We start from the raw sequence: 23584 nt of genomic DNA, 5'->3' as shown, positions 1-23584 counted from the left end.
AAGTACAGAGCCCCTACATTAAGAAGTTAGCAGATTAAGGAAACATGCTCACTAATTAGATCATAATTATTATATTGGTTTTAAAGTATCAGAATTTGTCAGATATTTCACAGACTAACAGTAATTTATGTAAACACTGTTAGTTTTAGCCCTAATTGTGACATCCACTGTGTCCGAACTTCCCACCGCTCCTAAGGAAAAGGGAATAGTTTTACTTTTGGACTCTAGTCACTGACCGCAGATGTTTGCTTCCAGGACTGAGCAGTGTTTTTGAGTTGAACAGCATTTTTCAAACTGGTGTTCTGTAGCGCTAAGAGAGCCATTTACAGCACTTGATATCTTTCTTTCCTTTTTTTTAAGGGTGCTTTTGTTGTCATGTGTGCACCATGTTTGCAGCCGTGAAGGTTTATGTGTGCGCGCCGTTATCGGCTCTAGAAAAGCACTATAAGTCTCTCCGTTCTTTCCGCCTTTGTTCCTGCAGCCTAATCAGCGCAGCACAGACTGTGCCCCTCAGTCTCAGGATCCGTCTCTGCGCCCTCCCTTTCTTATTTTTCTCACAGCACACGTACTCGCTCATTGCTGACGTCTGTCAGAGTGTGAGAGGCGCACAAGCTGTGTGTGTGTGTGAGACAGAGAAGGAGGGTCATTGCTTCAAATGACAGGGTTTCCTCTTAATGTAAACTGAAACTTGTCATTTTAAATAGCACACAGCACATCTGTGTTTGGGTCTAGCTCCAATGATTTTAGCTGGAAGCGGTTATTCAGGGTTAATCAGAAAAGTGAGATCAGTTAACTTCAGCTTCAGTGAAATATTAGATGTCCACGCTTTTATCATATCATTTTGTAATTTCTAGACTCGCCCTTTCCTACCAGCATGTCTAACTATTGTTTATGAGGTTTAAATGCAGCGGTTAATAAAATGCAAGTTGTATTCCTCAATCAGTTAAACTTTGAATGCACTGGTCTAAAATTTTGCCCGTTCATATCCTCAGTTGTTTGATTACTGCCCACAGCTTGTGGCTGGAGCACAGAGCAGGACCATAGTGGGACCAGTGAATCACCCTGGAGGGGTTCAGAGATCTGACTATCATGTCTCTAAGAGGAGGTGTTTCATTTTGTCCAACTGAGCGGAAGCTCCAGGGTAGACCCAAGGCACTCTGATGAGATTAAGTCTCTTAGCTGGTTTGGGAACTCCTTGGCGTTCCCCCAGAATAGCTGAAGGAGGTGGCTGGGGAGAGGAAGGTCTGGGCACCTCTGTTTTGTCTGCTGACTCCACCCAGATAAGCAGTAGAAAATGTGTGGCTGGAACTTTAATTTCAGTCAGTTCCTAATATGCATCTTACTCAGTATTGGCTGGGTAAGAGACTTTGGGGACAGGCTTTTTCCTGCCTACAGGAAGTTTTGGCACCTCATTAAAGAAGTTTTAACCAGAGCCAGAGAAAAATCCAAAGCAGTGAAATAAATTGTATTTTTTTAACCAGTTTTGTTAATTTGATATTCCTTTTAATCTTGCTAAATTAGCTATAAAGTAGCCAGAAGTAACAGGAAAATGCACAGATTTCTTTATTATACAGTAACAGACAAACTTTTCTGTGCTCAGGGATTACTCTTAATGCCACAACCCAAAAACCCATTCTGAGCCAGGATTGTTTACTACTGCAAACACATAGTAGGTCCTAAAAGTTCAGAACCATGAAGGTTATTTACTTTTACTGCCACAATATGATATCTCAAAAATAAATCTGCCTCTAAACCAGAGTGTCATACTCTTTTTAGGTCATGGACTGCATACAGGCCATGTTGGTCTCAAGTGTGATGGACCAGTAAAGCTACTGGATAATATTTAATCATAGTATGTCCAGTTCCATTTACAGATCAGAGTACGACACTTTTAATATATAAAGTATTTGGGAATTTAACAACATGGTATTAAATGTGATTCAAACAAGTTTGAAGTTAAGATCTAGAAATAACTTAAATTTTACTTTAACTTTCCACTTCTGTGTAAAAATGCTTGCGTCACCACACCAGGAATAGCCGTGCTTTTTATCGAAATATGTGAAATTTTAATGAATTCTCTGCAATTTCTTAGACTTTGCAAAACCATCCGGTGGGCCGGTTCTGCTCTAAATCTTTTGCATAATCCAGCCATAGTGCAGATGCTGAGATCTGAGTGCTAAGTGTGTTGTTTTCTGATAGCAGACCAGCAATCCCATTAACATGTGATCAGATATAACTGAGAAATAACAAGAGCTTCTAGAGGAGAATCAATCTATAAAACATTAGTCTCCAAAAGTCGATGATGCAATAGCGACTTAATGTGTTGAAAAGCAAACATGCAGGTTGTTGCTCAGGCCTCGGCTTATTACAGCACACACTTGCAGGAGGGATCCAAAACAGAAAGAGGGAGGCTTCCTCTGCTAGCTTACAGCTGCTCAGCTCTCCTTAACCTTGAAAATAAGAGAGCCTGCTGCAGCCACTGCAGTAATACAGCTTAAAGATGATGGGCACTTTTTTACCACGGCTGCTGTGGTTTGTTCACTTCTCCATCACATGCTGAAGGCGGTACAGTAAGGGGATGCTGTCGGGTTGTGTTAGGCTGTACGTGATCTCATTTGGTGCACAGCTGCTGCTGAGTCATGAGAAACACGCGTTTGCTATAGATCCTGGCTCTGCAGAGTTCCCCGGTTTAAAATGCTGCTTTACTGGGCAGCGATAATCAATACTCGTGTGTCGAGCGTGCTCCTGCGTCATGTCACGGTGGGTGAGTGTCAGGATGTGTCTGTGTTCAGTTTAAAGTGCAGCTGTCCTTTGTGTGTGGGTGTGTGTTGCCCTTGTCTGCATAAAAAAGGGATTTGAAATGTGCATTCATCAGTGAGACGGCTGCTTCATTGAGCCCAGAGGGGATTCCTACCGCACACTGAAAACACCACCCAAATTTACCCGTTTACCCCCATCCTGCTGTGTCTGAAGCTATCCATCCAACATTTATCTTTCTGGCCTTCATGCACCCATCCATCTTTTCAGCCTTTAAACATGATTTTGCAGAGGTGCTTCATGTTTAAGTCAAATAAATCAATTAATCCATCTTTTATTCTTTTTTTATTTTTCCTATCCAGCACTCACCCCTCCCTCTCCTCCCTCCTCTCCCTGCAAACTTCAAAGAGGCCATGTTTCTAAAAGAGGGCTGGTCCAGAGCCCCAGGGGGCTGCTAGTGGATCATGGATGCTTGTGACTGGATCATAGCTGCACTGAGCACTGCTGCTACCTGATCTAATCTCTAGTCTGTGTGCGTCTGTTTATACTTTAGCTGGAGTAACGTTCACACGGCTGGGTCACGCATGAGCGTCACATCTTCACAAGTTCATACCCGCACTTCACACCTGCACATACCGTGAAGATAAACTGTGTTTAGTGAACATATAATCAGGCCTTTAGCTCAACTGGAGAAGCCATACATGTCATGTGACCTGACATTAACCTGTACTTTATCTTAACTTTACTCACTGTGCGTAGAAATTAGCGAGTATCTTGTTCACACGTTCAAATTTGTTGTTTCAAATCCCTTTATTTCGTTTAATCTCTGTTAAGATCCACGCTGATGTCACCATGTCACGCAGTCATTCGTGTTTTCACGGTTATTATGGAGGCAGAAAGTTTGAGTTTTTAGTTTGAGTTTGTTTACTTATGATTGGAAAAGAAGAAAACTGTATTAAATGATTACATTGAAGTTGCGTTGACAGGGGACATTTTTAGACTCTGAGCTTCAGGAGACTCGGTCGAGTTAATTAAACAGTTGTAAAGTTGAACGGTTTTGTCTTCGTTCGTTAGCCGAATACCCAACAGATTAATTTAGGAAAGCTAAATGTTAAGCCAACATGGTTTAATGACTGCGGAGACTGTTCGCAAAAGACATAAACTACTGGGCTAAGCAGACTTGTTTACAGCGAGATAGCAGTAATAAACTTATAGTTTGTTTTTTTTTTTGGATCATTGAGGAGCAAAACTTTGAAAATCAAAATTTCAGAATAAGCATTAATTTTATAAAATGTGTCTCTCTTTTTTTTAAGTCGCATTACTGTAGGCGTCTCAGCCATTTCTGCTGTGAGCTGGCATTTTGAGTCAGCTGACAATATGACATGCTTTAAATGACAACCTTTTCCTCTGCACACTAAAGAAGGAGAGCATAAAGAGATGCAGAAGTAAGAGGTTAGGGAAATAAATGGGCAGAAAAGCAAGAGAGAGATTTAATGATTTAGTGAATCATTTTTATAAAATTATTTTGTGATTTTTGGTACCTCTGATCCTCCGTAGGTTAAAGCAAACGCATTTATGAAGCGTGGGCCGACTTGAAGGACACTCTTGTTCTGCTGTTCATGCTTCACGCAGCCTCATTCATATCGTAAACTCAAGGTTCACCTGCTTTATCAGGCGCTGTCGCCCGTATCTCTGCAGCAAATGGCCTGACAGAAATTGTACTGCAGCTCACAAAATAACAAGCTGTGTTTGAAAGCTTCTGAAACTTACTAATTCACCTGATGCATGAGGGAACGGCAGACGTGCACAATGGGGAAAAGAGGATGAAGTGCTGTAGCAGTGGGAGTGCAGGCTCTGTGCACAGATGCAGACCTCACACAGAGTGCAGTGTCAATATTAAGATGGAGGAGTCGATGCTCTGCATTTCCCTGCAAAGGAGGCTGCATGTGCACGAAACACATATTTGTTGATTGCTGTTTGAGTGACAGTGTAGTCATGGAGTAACTGTAAGAAATGCTAACCTGCTCGCTGTAGCCCCCACGTCTCAGTGCAGGCATGTGTGGTGTGAATAATGACGAGTTGTCATGTAGCAGAAGCGTTTGTTCGTCTCAGTTTTGTGTTTACATCGTGGTTGAGAGGCTCCTTTAGTGATGCAGAATCTTTGGCATATGTCATTTTCACTGAGTGAATGAGGACTCAATAGATGTTACTTTACGAGAAGCTGGAAGCTATACATGCACAGTGCTGTTGCCGACCTTGCTCATCTTCATCACGTTTCCTTCTCTCTCCTCTCCCTCCCGTTCCTCGTCTTTTTGGCTGTTGCTGCAGTCTCCTGGCACGCGCTGGACTTTCATACTGCTCTGTATTAGCAGCAGTGAGAGAAAAACTGAAAGACTGAGAGAGGGTGGAGTGTCGGACTGTAGCTGAGTTAGGGAAAGAGAGATGACAGAAGAATACAGATGACAGTAGCGGTAGCCTAGCACTGACAGTAACCGCCTATACGTCACTCTGCCTTTGTTGCTCTGGGCAGATGGATCCAAAGAGCTCCAACTGAGAGGAAGAAGAACGCAGGGGGTAAATGGCTGAGTGGTCGTGTAGCTAAGTGAACCGAACCAAGCGTTAGGAAGCCGTCAGTCTTTGTGGAAGACTTTCTTTTAGATCCACCCCTAATAAGCATGCACGTCGTTAGAAGAGCTTTCAGGAGCCGTGTGCTGCTGCATCTGTGGTGTTTAGAGGCGTTTGCACACACAGACTCCTGAAATGTTAGTAGAAAATGCATGCTCACACACAGCTGGTTTTTCATTTTTACGCAGTAGAGCACACTCACTCTGCTTTATCATCCATTCAGACAACAAATTGAACTGTAATGTAGAAAATTAACTTCTTGTTCTATTCAGTAAGACTTGAAACCAGAAACTGAGATTATGAACCCATCAGAACAGTGTTTAAAGAGAGTTGACACCTGTGAATGTCTGTACGGTACTTATGTGGTTTTAAACACTTTTATACTGGTGTCACTTTTCAGAACTGGAAGCTGTGTTCACAGTTTATATACAGTTTGTAGGCAGGAGTTTATCTGAAGCTGTCATTACAGACGGTAGTTGGCATGAGTCGTGCTCTCCCATTTGAAAATTCTTGCTAATGTAATTCAGGGAGCTCCTTAGTGGAGGACGACAACCTCTGGCTCGCTGTGAATACACGAGACTGAAAACTCTTATGGGTTTTGTGCTCCGGAGCTGGCTGGTTAAAGGCTGTTAAATGTCTTCTTTTGTTTGTGAAAATTATTAGTGTTTAGGCTTCTTAGTTGTTTTTTGCCCCCAAATTATTAAAAAATAATTAATTTTTTTTCTTAATGTGTTTTTCAGTTAGTTACTACAAGCGCAATTTAAGGATCCCCAATGTTTTAAAAAGAAACGAGCTTAATCAATTAAACAATTACTGGTAAAGGCCCACTGACGATGCAAAAATCAAACCTATTTGTGGCCAAGTGCATTTTGTTTAACATATTTAACCGTCAGATCGTGTGCATTTGACGTCGTCTCTGAACTCCGTGAAACAAACAGCAGGGGAGACGATACGAGGACTCTGAGTTTATGTAGAGGAGGAAGAGGATGAGAAGGAAGAGCAGATTGATCAGAATATGAAGCAGAGCAGATGAAAGGACATGAAAAACTGAAGAGACAGATCGAGGTTGGGCGGGGGGGCATGAGACAGATGAACAGGGTTGGGGGGTAGGGGGTGTACGTGAGCTAATGAGCAGGATAGACTGTAGACGCTGCAGACGGGAAATGGGAGAAGGCATTAATAAACATTAATAAAAACGCCTCTGAAACGAACACATCCAGATATCACACATGCACTCAGTCATTAAGTGTCAGGAAAGTGATGGTCTGAAAAGAGCGAGCGGGTTGAATAAAAGGAAATAAAATCTCTGCAGTGAGTTAGTTTCATACAGAGAGGGAGAGAGAACGTTTCTGCCAACTCACTGTAGCTGCGTCTGTGTGTCTGCAATGAAGCTGATGGAGAGAGGCTGAATGCATCAGTGCACAGAAAATAATGAGAAAAGTCCCCACATGCTGGATCCTGATTAGATTTGTTTTTGTGAGTCTGAATATTGTTTTAATGTGTTTCAGTACATTTGGCAACGAAGCCCGAAACATTTTGACTCTCAGATCACAGCTCTGCAGAGGTGAGGGGGGGGTGGCGAATACCAGTCGTAACCCCGTCTCTCTCTCTCTCCCTCAGATTTCAGAAATCTACGTGTGCGGCGAGTCAGCTGACCTCACAGCCAAAGAGAAGCTGCTGTTATGGAGCCAGCAGGCGATAGAAGGCTACCCCGGCCTCCGCTGCGTCAACTTCACCTCATCGTGGAGCGACGGACGCATGTTCAACGCTCTGCTGCACAGATACAGGTTAGACGACGAAGGGCGTGATTAAAATGTCCTTCTGAGAGACACACAGACTGACTTCAACACACAAAATATTAATTGGTGATGTCAAAATGGTTAATATAGTTTCAACAAATACTTGTAACAATGTATCTGGTTGTGTGATTGAAGTGGTTTGATCTTAATCTGATCTGAAATCATCAGACAAGGACAGTAATTCATGATCTCATGCTAATGTTGGGTGATATTTTCACAGCAGACGCAGCAGAAATGATCTGTAAAATCTGATAAACATAAACAGAGTCTGACGACCACAAACAAACAGGAAAAAAGCAAAACAAAGCTTTTTTTTGTTCCAACTCCTTTTTCAGGCCCGACCTGATCGACATGGAGGTGGTGTCACGGCAGAGTAACCGTGAGAACCTGGAGCAGGCCTTCGAGATCGCTGAGTCGTTAGGTGTGACCAGACTGCTGGATGCTGAGGGTGAGACTGTTGATCCACTGTTGAGTAATCTGGCCAGCTTGTTCATGGCCGAGCACAGACAGGTCTTCAGTGTTTTACTAACTGAGCTTCTTATATTTAACGAAAATTGTAAACTTGAAATTCAAATTAGGCTGTCCTATTGTCTTCCAGCTTTTATTTTGAAAGCTTGCCAACCTCCCAGGCAACCAGTAATGACCCACAAGCATACACTTTCATATTTACAACTGTATCTTTAATGGCTCTAGCTCCAGACCCTGGCTCTGTGTGGAAAACCCTTTTATATATTTAGGTCTGTTTCCCCTGAAGAAAAAAACGCCTCAAAGACTCATCATAGACCAGTCATTCCAGGAAAAGCTGCTGAAGACCTCCAGAGACCTTAGAGAAGTGTTTGTTGGCACAAACAATACAGGCTGTTTCTACAGCCTGTATTTTTTCCTGTTGTATTTATAAGGCTTATATTAAGTGATTACTTTTGCTTTAATTGACAGTTTGGTTTTTTTAATCCACACCACCACAACAGATCTGAATAGACGGCCTGTTTCACTTGGAAGGGCTCTTTTGACCCCGTGTTTTGATTTCACATCAAGTTTCCAGATACAACTGCAGGACCTGGACTTATTCCCAAACCTTTGATCTGCTTAATTTATCAATAAAATCATGAAAAATGCTACATGCCTGACCAAGAAACGGCTACATTTGAGCATCAGAAAATAGACTAAGTAATGCTTTTCGTCAGTCTCTCAAACAGTTCAAGACTGAAAGTCGGTACTTCAGATGCAACTTAATTGTTCCTTTTATCTTGTTACAGACGGACACAGCTGTGAAAATGTTCATATAAACACTGAGCCTTCCTAAATCTTACTGGCTGCTTGATTTATGGTTACAGTTCATTAACTGATTCACGTGTGGGTTTGGGTTTAACACTGAGCCAAATATCTGAAAACCTCAGAGGCTGTTTTTTCTCTCTCTCTAACTGATAATGTAACAAGCACCAAACTATCTGCATAATTCCCGCAGCTTTTCACTTCATCCCCTCTCATTTTCTCCCCAGACGTTGATGTTCCCTCTCCAGATGAGAAGTCAGTCATCACTTATGTATCCTCAATCTACGATGCCTTCCCTAAAATCCCCGAGGGTGGAGAGGGCATCGGCGCACACGTACGTCACGGTCTTGTTTACCATTCATGCCTTTATTTATTTATTTATAATTTGTTCAGTTTAAAGCATGCACTACACTTCCCAGGACTGCATGTGATTTGTTAGCATGCATGCCGTGCAGTTCGTAGCACATTCCTGCAGTACTGTTCCTCCATATCCTGTTAACATTAAAACATGAATACATTTAGGCAGGTTATTATTAGTTCACTGTGGACCTTTTTGAGTAATGAGCCAAAACCTTTAAATAATCATGCAGTTAATTTAAAACTGTTCCAGCCATTCATTATGAGCCAGCCTACCTGTTGCCAGGCAGTGTGTGAATGTGTGATGCATGATTTCCCACTAATGAACAGCTTCTGTCACGTCTGCGACATTTTCTTTCTCTCCCCCATCCTCAGGAGGTGGATCAGCGCTGGTCGGAGTACCAGTCCAGGTTCTCGTCTCTGCTCCAGTGGAGCCGCCAGCACACGGCCCTCATGGCCAACAAGAACTTCCCACAAAACCCCGTAGAACTCAAGGTGAACACGACAGTTTTCTTTTAAATATTTAGATGTGCGAGAGTCCATGTTTAAGAAAACCACCTAATAAGCCAAATAAAGGAGACTCGAGTAAGTTGAAGTGATCATTATTCTAAATTATATATTAGAAGAGCACTCAGGACGTCCCCCCGTAAGGTCAGTACCCATCCCCCGAACTTTATTATTCCTAATAATGTGATCTGGACACCAGCCAGAATTTAACGAGCTCGTTCTTTGGCCTTGCTCTCCAAGTTTCATTAAATTTGTCTGATGGTTTGTAAGTCTATGGAAAAAAAGAAGCTCAATCTTGTAATATTAAATAGTAATTATGATAATTCCTAGACCCGCTCTTTGATCTGCACCCGCACCATATTTTGCGACTCTCTACTTTGCTCATGAAACTGAATCTCAGTTTCATGAGATTCAGTTTGGTGGTTTTTGCATAATGTTGCTGATAAACCGACAAACGGCACTTAAAATGTGTAATGTTTCACCCAGCATTGGGAAAATTGGTGACATACAGATTTACCTTCATTCTAACTGGTGTTTTTTATGCAAATTTGCTTGACAGCAACATGAATGCATTTGACTGTGGTGGTAATCGAATCCCTGTATGTCTTCCCAGCTTTGTATCTGCAATCCCACAGACGTGTAGCCTTGAATAAGGCAGCTGACAAACAATTTCAGTGAAACCTTGAGAGAGCAAATAAAGGGAGGACACAAGGAGGGAGAGTAGAAGGGTTTAATAATGTGGAAACTTCACACAGCAGTGTATTCAGATTAAAGGCGAAATAAAGGAAGAGTCAGTGAGTTAGTTTGCAGAAGATTGAAGATTGTTAGATTGAAGTAGAAAGAATAATGGTTGACGAAGTGTCTCGAGATGTGGAGAAAAAGAGCCGATTCACGTCACGAATGACCCCTCAGGCAGGCGGTGATTAGGAAGCTGTAACCTTTGAAAACAGGTGCTGGCTTCAAACAAAGCCTGCGTTAACACCGACTCCATAACGCTGTTTCTCTCCTTCTTCAGGCACTTTACAATGAGTACGTCCATTTCAAAGAGACGGAGATCCCCGCGAAGGAGATCGAGAAAGGTCACATCGAACACCTCTACAAACTGCTGGAGGTAAGAACAAATGAAGAGTGGAGACGAGGAAGGAAAAGGCGACCAGCACTTGGCACCTTTCCGTGCATCATGAGGTCGAGCTCAGGGGGATTGTGTCAACGAGAGGAAGTTGGAGAACATTGTTGGCAGCGTGTTTGTGTGCGCTGAGTCACACGTTCGCCTCCCGAAGCGAAGTCGTTTCTTTCGTCGAGCTGTTATCAAAGCAGCAGATTGTTTGATTGTAAACAAACACATGATAGCCGATAATAGTTCCCATTTTATTCTCACTCAGCTGATGTTACCGGGGTTTTTCTGCGGCGTGACTTATGATTGCTCATAAATGGGGTCACTGATGTAATGGCTTTGGTAGCGCGTCCCACTTTGAAGCCTCGTCTTGAGCTTCACGGCTTTGGATTTTTAGGAGGTAGAGGTGACCATATTTTGACCTTAGCGAGCTCTGTTAAAAAGCTGCCTCCACAGACTGTAGCAGCTTTTATTTTCGTTTTTTAGAAGTACTCCGATGCAATGCAATTTATTGGGAGCGCTATTTAAAAGAATCACCCTCCAAACAATTATGAAAAATGTGGGAACCATAGCTGGCTTGTACTAACAGATGTTGGGATGTTTGGCATGTATTTACGCTGCGTGTGTGTTTGTTTATTCCAGGTGTGGATAGAGTTTGGTCGCATTAAGCTTCCTCAGGGCCTTCATCCCAATGACCTGGAGGAGGATTGGGGTAAACTCATCCTGGAGATGCTGGAGAGAGAAAAGGTTCTCCGGCCAGCTGTGGAAAGGTACACACACACACACACAAATCTCTTCACATGTTGCATATAATTAAATCATAACTGCTGATCCCATTTTTTTTTCATCATCTTCTGTGTGCATTTACAGGCTAGACCTGCTGCTCCAGAGAGCCAATAAGATCCAGAACATGTCTCTGGACTGCGAGGAGAAACTCACCCTCGCTAAGAACACACTCCAGGCTGTGAGCGCTGAACCTCTCTCACTTCACATCCATTTAATTTCCTCTCACACACACAGAGTCCCTGGGTTTATGTTGGGTAACTGTTTAATAATTTGGCCGAGTATTTTACAGGGTGTTAATGTGACCAAGCCGTAAACGTGAGCGCTCTTTTGGGACTGTAAATATTTACACACCACTTCCCCTGCCCTCTGCAAACATGCTCACTCCTTCCTTTGACTGTGTTCCTCGGCCTGAGCACAACTTCCTGCCTGAATGAAGGGACGTTAGACAGAATAAGTGATGTGCTGGGTCTGGAGTTTCTTTGTACCCTGATTTTTATATATTTGTTTTCACTTTATTGCTCCTGCTAGTATTTGCTGCTGTCCACTTTGATTCCACTTTACTGTTTACTGAATTTATCTCTGTGTAAACACGAATCCTCAGGTCGTCATACTTCATAATAACAGAAAAGCCAAACAAAACTGATCAATGATCCCTCCCCTGGTCTCCAGGACATGTCTCGAGCGGAGAGCGGCGAGGGCGTGCAGTGCGAGAGAGAGCTGGCCTGTTACCTGCAGGACTGCGAGTCTCTGATTCAACAACTCTACCAGGAGCTCAAAATCCTGAGAGATGAGAAATACTACCAGGTGGAGCAGCTGGTGTTCAGGTGAGTCATGGTGGTGGGATGGAGTCAGTGGCTTGGTCTTTTTGAAGGACCAAACATGCCAGCATTTCAAAAATTAATACAAAAAAACCCTCTTAGTGATTCTGTTTTATTTATTTTTAAAGTAATTAAATGTCCCAAAAATATATATCTATAAATCTATTTAATTTAATTTATTTACTTATTTCATTTTTTTAACCTTAATCTTTTCTTATTACACCTTTTAATTTCTTTATATTCCTTAATTTAATGTTGGTTTAATTTATTATAGTTTTTGTGATTTCTGCATTATTTTATAGACCTAAAATGATTTAGGCAGTTTCAGCTCTATCACAGCAGTCTTCAATTAATTGTTATGATCTGGACAATTTAGATTAATAGCTGGGAATACAAGCTACTCATTATAGGTCAACAAGTTGCCTGTTGTGTTTTTGTTTTGTATTAATACCTATTGTATCCTCCTCTGCATCTAGTGTTCACTGATATAAACCAGTGGTGTCAAAAAATGATGGAAAGCGTGTCCTCATTTTGCGTCTCATCAGCATGCTGCTCCGTCTAATTTGCACTGCTGTTATGAAAGCTAATGAAACAACTATTTTGTAAATCTGCCACTGTGTGCTGCCCTTTAAAGCAGCAGTACCTTTAAAAAAAGAACTCAGCTTTGTAGCAGGATCATACTGTCAAAGATTATTAAATGTTTCATAGGTTTATAATAATGTGATCAGTTATGTGCTTTTTTTTCTTTTCTTTCATCAGAGTTTCCCGCCTACAAGAGGAGCTGGTCTCCCTCAGACTGCAGTGCTCCAGCGTCTACAGGAAAGGCCACTTCTCTCAGGCCCTGGGCACCACGGGGACAGAGCACACCCACCAGAGACCCCCTGATACGGGCCTGTCTCTGGGTCAGACGCTGCTGGGAGCTGTGGGAGCGGTCGGAGCCGCACTCCTGCGGCGACCGATGGCTCGGTCCCAGCTGGTGGCCATGTCTTCATCAGAGGACGAAGGAAGCCTGAGGTTCATCTACGAGCTGCTCGGATGGGTGGAGGAGACGCAGGTCAGTCTCTGTCAGCCTCTCTTAAAATTAGGGCTGTTGTTTTTACTGCTGATTATTTTATACGCTGTTTTATTATTAAATTATTTAAATACTGAAAATAAAATGTAGTAATTTGGTGAAATATGAATTAAAAGCATCCTAAATATCATAAAACATGAATCAGAATTTGTAAAAAAGTCACATATGGATTCAGAAGTCGTCACAAGCCTAAAAACATCACATTCAACTGAAGCGAGGTGTTAAAAGCATTCAAAGACATATAATAGAAGATATCTGTAATTTTCAGTGGGTAAATCATTCTGTGTTTGTGTTTTAGGAGCTGTTGGAGCGCGCCGAGTGGGGTGCAGACCTCACCTCTGTAGAAAAAAACCTCGACGAGCACAACAACATACACACTGCGATTGAAGAGCTGATGAACAGCCTGCAGGAGGCACGCAGCTACGAGGTTCACACATCCCTCCTCCCTTTGCAAACACAGGCGTCTGTCCAGTGATGGTCTTTGTAACGAGGCTTCACTTTCTCTCCTCCAGGCTAAAGTCTCTCCCAACTTCAAGAGCAGTTACTCTGAGACGCTGGCCAAGCTGGAGAACCAATACTGCAAACTACTGGTCAGTCTCAGCTCAGAGGGGCTTGTGGCTTTGTTTGTGTGTGTTTGAGTTCCTCTGCACTTCTTTGTTTCCCCAGCTCACCCAGCATCCTCAGTTAATCCCATTATAGCGTGGCACAAATCTGCATCTGCGCTGTCTTCTCCTGCTGCCCCTAAATGTCCCCCCTTTTTGTCTCTTCTCTGTCCTCTGTTTTCTATTCATCCCATAATATATTTGTAATCACATCCATACTTATTCCTCTCAATCTGTTTTTCTTCTTGGCTTCTGTGGGTTTTTAAGAAGTATGTGCTTGTAGATTTACCTCTAAAAAAGCTATTTTAAATGTATTAAATGCATTAATAACATTCAGGACAAAGAAGGGGAAAATAAACCACAGGCACAGCTCACTTTGAAATATTTATGCATTTCTCCTCTGGCCTGTATCGCCATTTATCCATCTGTCTATGTCACCAACCAAAATAAAATGTGCGGCTGGCTAACGTTACAGCTCAGCCGAGGGAGCCGCAGTTGAGTTTATATCCTGTCAAGTGTAGATGGACGCTCAGTGAGTGTAGTTTGTTAGAAAGAAAAGAGTTCTCTGCTCATGAAAAGGTTTTCAGATTTATTTACTTTTTAAAATTTACTCCACCTCTTTACAGGTCACGATTTCTGTAAATAGACATTATTTCAGAGTTTTTCTAAATTACTTTTTCCCACCACAAGTGAAGAAAAGGCAAATATTTCTACACCTGCATACATGGGCAACTTGCACTAAAACAATTGCCATCACAACACTATCCAAATTTGATTTTAGCGTTCAGCACCCTTTAAGGAATTACATGCGGGACATTGGGCTCTTACATGGGGCAGTGTTTGTCATTAGTTTTCTGGGAAGATGCATCTGGATCGTCAGTGTAATTCAAATTTCCAAGTAAGAGGGATCCTTTTGCAGTATTTGCTTCTGCACTGCTGATTAGCATGGGGCTTTGTTTGTGTGGTTGCCATAGGAACATTCGTCATGGCGCCTGCGGAGCTTGGAGAGCCTGCACATGTTTGTGTCGCAATGCACTGACGAGCTGATCTGGCTCAACGAGAGGGAGGAGGAGGAGATCGCCTACGACTGGAGCGACAACAACACCAACACGAACGCAAAGAAAGAATTATACAGTGTGAGTGTGAGGAAGAGGAGAGACGCACACACGGACGGTTTCCTCCGTCACAAATTGCAAACCTTTAACCTCACTTGGTTTCCACGTGTATTTAAAGTCAAGATAAAAGTCTTGTTTACCTCCCAACATATAAAGAGTAACTTTGCATTAGACTGTTTGTCTTCACCTTTAACCTTCCCCGCTTCCTGTTCTGCCTGCAGGAAATGAGGTTAGAGCTGGATGAAAAACGAGATGTGATGCGGTCACTCCAGGAAACGGCCAGCCGTCTGTGTCAGGAGAACCATCCTGCCAAGCAGACCGTGGAGGTGAATTTCATGATTTTTATTCATTCGGGCTGGATGACCTTTAAAGATGCTGGGTTTCCGTATCCGTGGCTCGCTTGTCTGGAACAAATCAACCACGTTGCTTTTGTTAAAATGCTCTTTTATTCACTTTGCACTCACTTTTTCTAAGCCTTCCTTGGCGACGAGCAGGAATTACTATGTACGTTTTAAAATACTGGTGTAGCTACACTTATTTGGGATATGGTTTTCATACCAGTTTCATGCTAATGCTGCTTGTCCTCTATCACTGCTGAGAGCCAGAAACCCCTGGCTGGGTGAAACGCTGACTCTGTCTGTGCTGATTAACATCCCAGTTAGAGCCTTGCAGATAGATTACAGGCAGTTTATATGATCGGAGACTGTAAAAATCTCACTTATTTCCCCTAAAGGACCTCTTACATAAGTTTAGCATGGCACCAACTTTCAATATCCATCCATCTCCCTGTTATCAGGCTTACAGTGCAGCCCTGCAGACCCAGTGGCAGTGGGTGGACCAGCTCTGCTTGTGTGTGGAGCAGCATCTCAAAGACAACACGGCGTACTTCCAGGTGAGGCTGAAATTCTTATTTTTCTGAGTTTGGCAAAAGAGTTCATCCACATATATAATTAGGCTTATATTAAAATGATTTTGTATTATTACATGCAAATCCATTTTTACTTTTGTCAGTTCATGACTGACGCCCGGGACTGTGAGTCATACCTCCGCCAGCTCCAGGAAACCATCAAGAGACAATATACCTGTGATAAGAACAGCAGGCTCAGCAAACTGGAAGACTTGCTGCAGGACTCAATGGTATCTACACATTTGCTTTCTGTCTTACGAATAATATTCAGTTTCTTCTATGCCAGACAGATTTATGGTGCTGAAGGAAAGACCGACTGTGGTTTTATATTTTCACTAGATTTACTGCAAAGAATTGTGTCATGTTAACCTCTACTGGAGCTCAGTGACCGATAACAGAGAGACAATAACAGAGGTTGTTTGACATCATGTCTCCATTTAGCGAGATAATTTCAAGAAGCGGCTCCATAGTGTAGTGCTTAACAAACATCCCCAATTTGATCCTGGGAGGAAGAGGCCATCTGGTGTAACACCAAATCAAACATGCACAGCTACCTGCTGTGGCAACCCCTTGTGCGTAAGAGACTAGTTGAGAGTGTCCACTTCTAATCTAAGAAGGGTCTTTGTTTCCTTCTCTAACTCTGTGTCAACATCTCAACTTTACTTGATATTTAGGATTTATTTTTAAAAAAGCACTTTTCCCTAACTACTACACAGACAGTGCTTTGGTTTCACTCACACACCTTTAACACACCCCAGGGGCAAATTATGAAGGTGGTGTCTTACCTGGAGCCACTCTGACCTAAGTACTAGAAGAACCAGGTTTCAAACCATCAAACGTACCACTCAGTCACAGCTGCAGAGTCATGTGCAAACCAGAAAATATTGTACAATGAACATTTTAAGTAGCACATTTCTATCCCAGATAACTGAGCATCCTCAATCTCTGCTTCCACCGTGTGCACAAAGTGCAAACTCGAACATTCAGTATACTCCCAGACTGACATATTATCAGGAATGATACAGCATTTTTCTAACCACTATAGCATCAGAGACCTGCAGTAGCTGAGCTGCTGGTGTTGCAGCGTCCTCCTGATTGTTTTTGCTCTGCCTCGGGCGGCTGCAGCACCTCATGTGACAGGGCAAAGTAATCTGTTACAGAGTCCTGAATCATCTCCCCCCCATGGCACATTTGCAAGCCTGCCATATTTGCACCTACTTCTCTCACACACACACACACACACACACACACACACACACACACACACACACACACACACACACACACACACACACACACACACTCACTCCTCTGACTTCGAGCAGATGGCAGGGTTAGTGTGGGCATCGCTCCACAGGCCAGAGCAGCATCCATGTCCTCTTATTAAAGAGGTGTGCGAGAGAGCGGGTGTCACAAACAGATGCTTTTCTTAGGCCGGTCCTGCAGGTACCTTTAAATGACATAACAAAGAAGCAGCTGAACTTTTGTTTGACAGAGATAATAACTGAGACAGGAACATTGAATCATCCTATTCAGCTTCTTTAAGGTGGAGATTGGTGTTTAGCAGTGTCCGTTTGATCAGACCTCTCCCTCCATTCTGACTTGTTTCCTGCCTAATCTTTCCTTTGTGGACTGTCACTGAATGACTTCTTCATATGTGGTTAGATACCACAGGCATTTGTTGCCTTTGAAGTAAGATAAAATACGTATTATCTCCTTGTTCAGGAACCTCTCCCTAATATGCTCCACTATATATACCCGAACAGTGACCTGTACTATGTGCAAAGGAACAGCAGACATTAATTTACCGTCAGAACAGGGCGGATCTCCAACGGGAGATTGAGAGACCAGTGTCGGACTGTTAGAACAGCTTTGAAATTCTCATGAGTTGTTCGCACTAAAGTAAAAACCACCATCACTTCATGCAGCTATCCCTTCGGCGCCAGCTGCGGTCTCAAGGCTGGAGCTGAACAAAAACACCCTGATAACGACTGTGTTTAGACTGTTCTTCCCATTGTATGCAAGGCCACCTGGGTTGGCTGGAAGACTGTTTACTTAGCCTGGCAGGGCGAAGGACACTGTCTCAGCTGAACTCTGGACACGCACACACATACACTGATACGCACTCACTGATCCCCGCCTCCCTTTCCAACCTCTTCTATGCTTGTTCCCTCCTGGAGAACACGGCGGGTCTGGGCCCAGCACTGGAATAATAGCGCAGGGCAGGATGGCTGCAGTGTTTGTTTCGGATTACTCCTCACCCCCCACCCACCCCTGTTGCTTGTCACGTGCTCCACAATGTTGTGCTGTGGACATTTATGTGCTTTCTGTGCAGAGGTGTTTTTTTGTTTACTGTTCTCATGCTGTCCTCCCATATGAGCCCAACATGAGTAGAGGTCTCTTTTTTCACTCTTGGACTTTCCCATTGTATTGTGCAATTCAGTGTTTTTCCCGTAATACTACCGATCTCCGACCTGTCTCCCCATGTGATGTCTGTGTTGTGTATGTAAGGGGTGTGTGTGTGTGTGTGTGTGTGTGTGTGTGGGGGGGGTTTCCCATTTCACTGCAGGGCAACTTGCATGTGACAAATAAAGTTCTGATTGATTGATATACCTGAACAGTGACCTGTACGATGCGCAAAAGAACAGCAGACATTATTTACCGTCAGACCACGCTGCCGTGACCCGGATTCAAACCGGGGTTGCTGCGGCCACAATGCAGAGTACTAACCACTATACGATCACGGCTGGCGCGCTGGATTATGCTGTTAGTTGCAGTCTGTATCTTGCAGTTGTCTCACTCCACTATAACACTATAATATACAAACAACGGAATTTGAATGAAAACAATGGAATTTGAATGAACAGAACAGAATTTGAATCAAAACAATGGAATTTGGATGAAAACAACGGAATTTGGATGAAAACAATGGAATTTGGATGAAAACAATGGAATTTGAATCAAAACAATGGAATTTGAATGAAAACAATGGAATTTGAATGAAAACAATGGAATTTGAATCAAAACAATGGAATTTGAATGAAAACAACGGAATTTGAATGAAAACAACGGAATTAACATGAAAACGACGGAATTTTAGAACAAACAATGGAATTTGAATGAAAACAATGGAAATAGAATGAAAACAATGGAAATAGAATGAAAACAACTGAATTTGAATGAAAACAACTGAATTTGAATCAAAACAACGGAATTTGAATCAAAACAACGGAATTTGAATGAAAACAACGGAATTTGAATGAAAACAATGGAATTTGAATGAAAACAATGGAATTTGAATGAAAACAACAGAATTTGAATGAAAACAACAGAATTTGAATGAAAACAACAGAATTTGAATGAAAACAATGGAATTTGAATGAAAACAACGGAATTTGAATGAAAACAATGGAATTTGAATGAAAACAATGGAATTTGAATGAAAACAACGGAATTAACATGAAAACGACGGAATTTTAGAACAAACAATGGAATTTGAATGAAAACAATGGAAATAGAATGAAAAGAACTGAATTTGAATGAAAACAATGGAATTTGAATGAAAACAACAGAATTTGAATGAAAACAACAGAATTTGAATGAAAACAACAGAATTTGAATGAAAACAACTGAATTTGAATGAAAACAACAGAATTTGAATGAAAACAACAGAATTTGAATGAAAACAACAGAATTTGAATGAAAACAATGGAATTTGAATGAAAACAACGGAATTTGAATGAAAACAACGGAATTTGAATGAAAACAACGGAATTTGAATGAAAACAACGGAATTTGAATGAAAACAACAGAATTAGAATGAACAGAACAGAATTTGAATGAAAACAACAGAATTTGAAAACAAACAATGGAAGTTTAAAACAAACAACAGAATTAGAATGAAAACAATGGAATTTGAATGAAAACAACAGAATTAGAATGAAAACAACAGAATTTCAATGAAAAGAACGGAATTTGAATGAAAAGAATAGAATTTGAATGAAAACAATGGAAGTTTAAACTCTGTTGTAAAAATGAAAAGAACTGGTTAATGAGTTCACAGGTAAGGTAAGGAAAAGCTGGTTATGTTAAGAAATTTGATTGGGCAATCCAGTGCCAATAATGAAATAACATGACTGTAATCATTCAAGCTAACCTGCAGCCTGTGTTACTACAATTTCTTGCTATCATAATGCTGTCATACATGTTATCCACGGTCTTCTTTTAGTGCAAGGCTTCTCTGGTGATCTAATTTGTTTTAAAGAAGTCCTTGACACCCTGTGGTTGTAATTAACTAGAATTCCTCATGCATCCACATTATAATTTATGTCTGTGTAAATTATGTTTGTCACTGGTCCTGCTGACTGCAGCGAATGCCATCTCACTGTGAAATTCATTCCTGGGGTGTGATGTATGAAGTTATTAGCTCTCTGCCTCAGACTGTGTCTAACTCTCGGCTCCATTCAATGTTTTCTTTCCTGTACCTGTAACTGTCTCCTTGTTGTCTCCCTCTCTAATGAATCCTTAATGACTCTCTCTGCTTCTGCTTTAGGGGCGAGAGAGAAGTGAAGTGTAATTCTACCTGTCATGGTGAAAAGCCCATGTTAAATGTTTAATGCTTAGTGGTCAGGCTAACATGGGCAGCTGAGTCAGGAAGCAGCAGGCCCACTCATCTCAGCAGCTACAGGCTAATAGGCCGTTAAGCTGATTATGTGTTGAAGGACTTCAGACAGAAAATGTTGCTTAAATATCATTTGGGTGGATTTTGTGGTGTGAAAATGAAAAACTTGAGGAAAGATGATATAGGGTGAAACATCTAAATGTCTACTGGAAGGATTTTCTGAAGATTTTGTAAACTCATTCACGGATTTCTCCAGCGTTATTTGTGATTTAGACTGAAACGTCTGCTGCTTACGGTGGCCCTGAGAGGTCAAACGGACTGCAATAAGAAAAATGCTGCAAAAGCACACAAAACACAATGGAAATAGGAAAAACAAAAACAGAAATGGGGAAAAAACACAAGATAAGTGTTTCTGGGGAGACAATAACCCGACGGACCAGTTGCAGGAACCCAAAACATGGTAGGCGTGTTTTATCATGATCCATATAATACTGATGACGCACTTACCTCTCATCTTTGCTTTCCTCACAAAACTGATAGATCCTCCACTTCTTTTAAGTGTCTCCCAGTGCAATTATAGGCATATTTTTGGTTCCTGCAACTGGTCCGTGGGGTTATTGTTTCCCCAGAAACACTTCCCTTGTGTTTTTTTTTTTTCTATTTCCGTTGTCGTTTGACCCTATTTTTGTTGTGTTTTGTGTGCTTTTGGAGCGTTTTTCTTGTTGCTGGTGTTTTCTTAAGTTGCACTCCGTTTGGCCTCTCAGGGCCACCGTAGCTGCTGGATTGACTTCCATACACTGCATTTTGCTACAGATATTTAGAATTTTTATATATTTGGTGTTTAATTACATATTTATCTGTTAAAATGCATCTAAAATGCAACCTGATAGATCTGCCGTAGTTTTTTAACATTGTTTATTATTTATGGCGTGTGACATGGGTAATTATCAAATAATTACCTAATGGAAAGGTCAGCATGCTGTTAACGTCCCTGCTTTAAGTTCTCAGATACATAGATCTTTACCTTACAATGGAAAAAATGCCTTTAGATGAATGTTATTGTAAATCCACACATGTACAGTCTTCATAAAGAGTTTCAATGTTTAATGTTGTTGTTGTTTTCCTTCCTGTAGGAGGAGAAAGAGCAGCTCATTGAGTATCGGAGTACAGTAGCTAGCCTGGTGGGCCGGGCCAAGACGGTGGTGCAGCTGCGCCCCCGCAGTGCAGAGAGCACTCTGGGAACTACAACACCCATCAAAGCCATCTGTGACTACAAGCAGATCGAGGTACGGCACCCAGAGCAGTATCATTACACCTCATGAACATGTGGGCATGTCCCTCAAATCTGTGACTTTGTTTAAGAAAAAAGTGTGCATATTTAGCACCGACTCACCTCTGACCTCACCTCTCGATTGTTTCGCCCCTCACCACCAACCAGCCCCCCCCCCCCCCGCCCTGCACTTCCCCACAAAGTCCTTACTCAGCTACTGTTTTCTGCTCGTGAAATTTAGATTGATGTAAACATCTACATGAACAGTTTCCTCCATAACGATGAATATCGCACAGCAGTGGATTTCTTCTTTTTTTCACACAGCTCCAGTTTTCTTCTTTTTCTTTTCTTTTTTTTAAAACCAGCATGTCGAAATTTGGAAACTGAATGGACATAATTAACCAGAACTTATGACCTTTGCCTTTGTCCTCCTCAGAAAACACTCTGACTGAGTCTTTAAGAAAGATAACTCAGGCATTATGAGATTCACTCTCAGATTCAGCTGTGATGACCTCTGGGAATCTAAAAGCTAATCAATTATACATCTGTCCCATCCTCTTTGCACCCTGAGAGCTTGGCACGGACATACAGCTGCCCCCAGCGCTGCTATATTTAGTCTACTATGTGTTAGATTGCCCAGGGTGGTTTGCTCCCTGAAGCATACCAGATGTGAGGTCTTGTTTCCAGGTAAAGGATGAAGGTGGTTTGGTCCTCCACCCCATCACTGATCTAAAGCAACGTGACGAAACCTCGCACACAGCTGACAGTTATAAAAAAACATCTGGACAAACGTGCACATGAACCAAAAGTAATCTTTCTCTCCTTCACTTTCCTGTGTCTTCTCCTTTCTTTCCATACCCTCATGTACCTTTTTTTGGCCTCTCCCCTCTCACTCCCTCCTCTTCCTCCTCCTCATTCTCTTCCCTCCCTTCCCCCTCGTCTGTCGGCTGGGCTGGCAAGACAAACGTTCAGGTATAGCTGCCTATATTCTCCCTCTCTCACCTCAGATTTTGACACTGCACACACTGTACTGCCCCAGGTGCCGCTTTCTTATCAGCTGATTTCAGGTTGTATAATTGGTAATAAACTTTATGCCTGCACTCTCAGACTTCTTGGAATAAATTAGATGAAATTACCCATGAAATGGTTCAGAGTACCTTTTACTGGATTTCCTCCCTGGAACAAAAATCTGAAAGCTTATTGTGTTTTATGTTTTTACAGGAAAATATAATTTAGTGGTGTTTTCCTAATCAAATCAGCCAATTATGTTTATTTAAGTGTTTCATTATAAAGTCCAAGTGACTCTTTCTATATGTGCATATGTTTATGGTGTTCTCATAGCCAGAATCGGGTGATAGGATAATCTCACAAAAGTTGATTATGGCAACAATCTGTAAATCAGTAACCAAGTACTAACTTAGCCTCTGGGAATTACTGCAAATGATTCGGTGTTTCCGGTATAGCCAGCTGCTACCCGGGCCAAGACTTCCTGTTCTGTGTACAGGTTATTGTGTCTGAATGCACATGCTTTTTAATAGGCTGCCAAAATGCTGGATGCATTGTTGTCAGACAATACCCAGTGGTTTGGAGATTGTCTTTTGGAAAATGCGTCACTCTTTTGCATAGATGTTTATCTTTATGCAGTAAAATCCAGCTCAGATATGATTGATACAAACAGAAAAAAAAAAAATTCTGCAGATTTCATATATTTATGCAGAATCAGTTTAGTTTCGTATGTTTAGTCACAGATTTGTGTCAGACTGAGATCAGTTGATAAGAGCAGGTGGTAATCGCTGAACTGAACTGAATTTAACCCGTCTGTGCCCCTCAGGCTCATTCAGTCAGTCAGAAAATAACATTTCCGTTTCAATATATCTTCATGTATTAAGTGTTTGTGCACAGCTTTGCATTATGGTTGTATGTGTGTGTGTGCAGGGAAGGGGTGAGAGAGGGTGGCGGGTG

General features: G+C 41.9%; 1 protein-coding gene across 10 annotated transcripts in view; it reads left to right on the top strand.

Moving 5' to 3' along the window:
• macf1a (microtubule actin crosslinking factor 1a) overlaps positions 1-23584 on the top strand; it is a 231165-nt gene that overhangs the window by 117515 nt on the left and 90066 nt on the right. For all 10 annotated transcript variants that reach the window (XM_085263536.1, XM_085263533.1, XM_085263535.1 and 7 more), the window contains 16 exons: positions 7003-7169; positions 7517-7629; positions 8681-8787; positions 9186-9305; positions 10333-10428; positions 11074-11201; positions 11302-11395; positions 11887-12041; positions 12795-13089; positions 13406-13534; positions 13620-13697; positions 14684-14845; positions 15046-15150; positions 15621-15716; positions 15836-15961; positions 21486-21638. In XM_085263536.1, coding sequence (XP_085119662.1) covers positions 7003-7169; positions 7517-7629; positions 8681-8787; positions 9186-9305; positions 10333-10428; positions 11074-11201; positions 11302-11395; positions 11887-12041; positions 12795-13089; positions 13406-13534; positions 13620-13697; positions 14684-14845; positions 15046-15150; positions 15621-15716; positions 15836-15961; positions 21486-21638 — 2124 coding nt within the window. The remainder of the gene's footprint in view (positions 1-7002; positions 7170-7516; positions 7630-8680; positions 8788-9185; positions 9306-10332; positions 10429-11073; positions 11202-11301; positions 11396-11886; positions 12042-12794; positions 13090-13405; positions 13535-13619; positions 13698-14683; positions 14846-15045; positions 15151-15620; positions 15717-15835; positions 15962-21485; positions 21639-23584) is intronic.

Source organism: Mchenga conophoros, linkage group LG22, assembly GCF_057382185.1.
Source record: "Mchenga conophoros isolate Kocher_MC1m ecotype Shallow Benthic linkage group LG22, M_conophoros_male_GT1.1, whole genome shotgun sequence".
Taxonomy (NCBI): domain Eukaryota; kingdom Metazoa; phylum Chordata; class Actinopteri; order Cichliformes; family Cichlidae; genus Mchenga; species Mchenga conophoros.
This window is presented reverse-complemented; position numbering and strand designations above follow the sequence as displayed.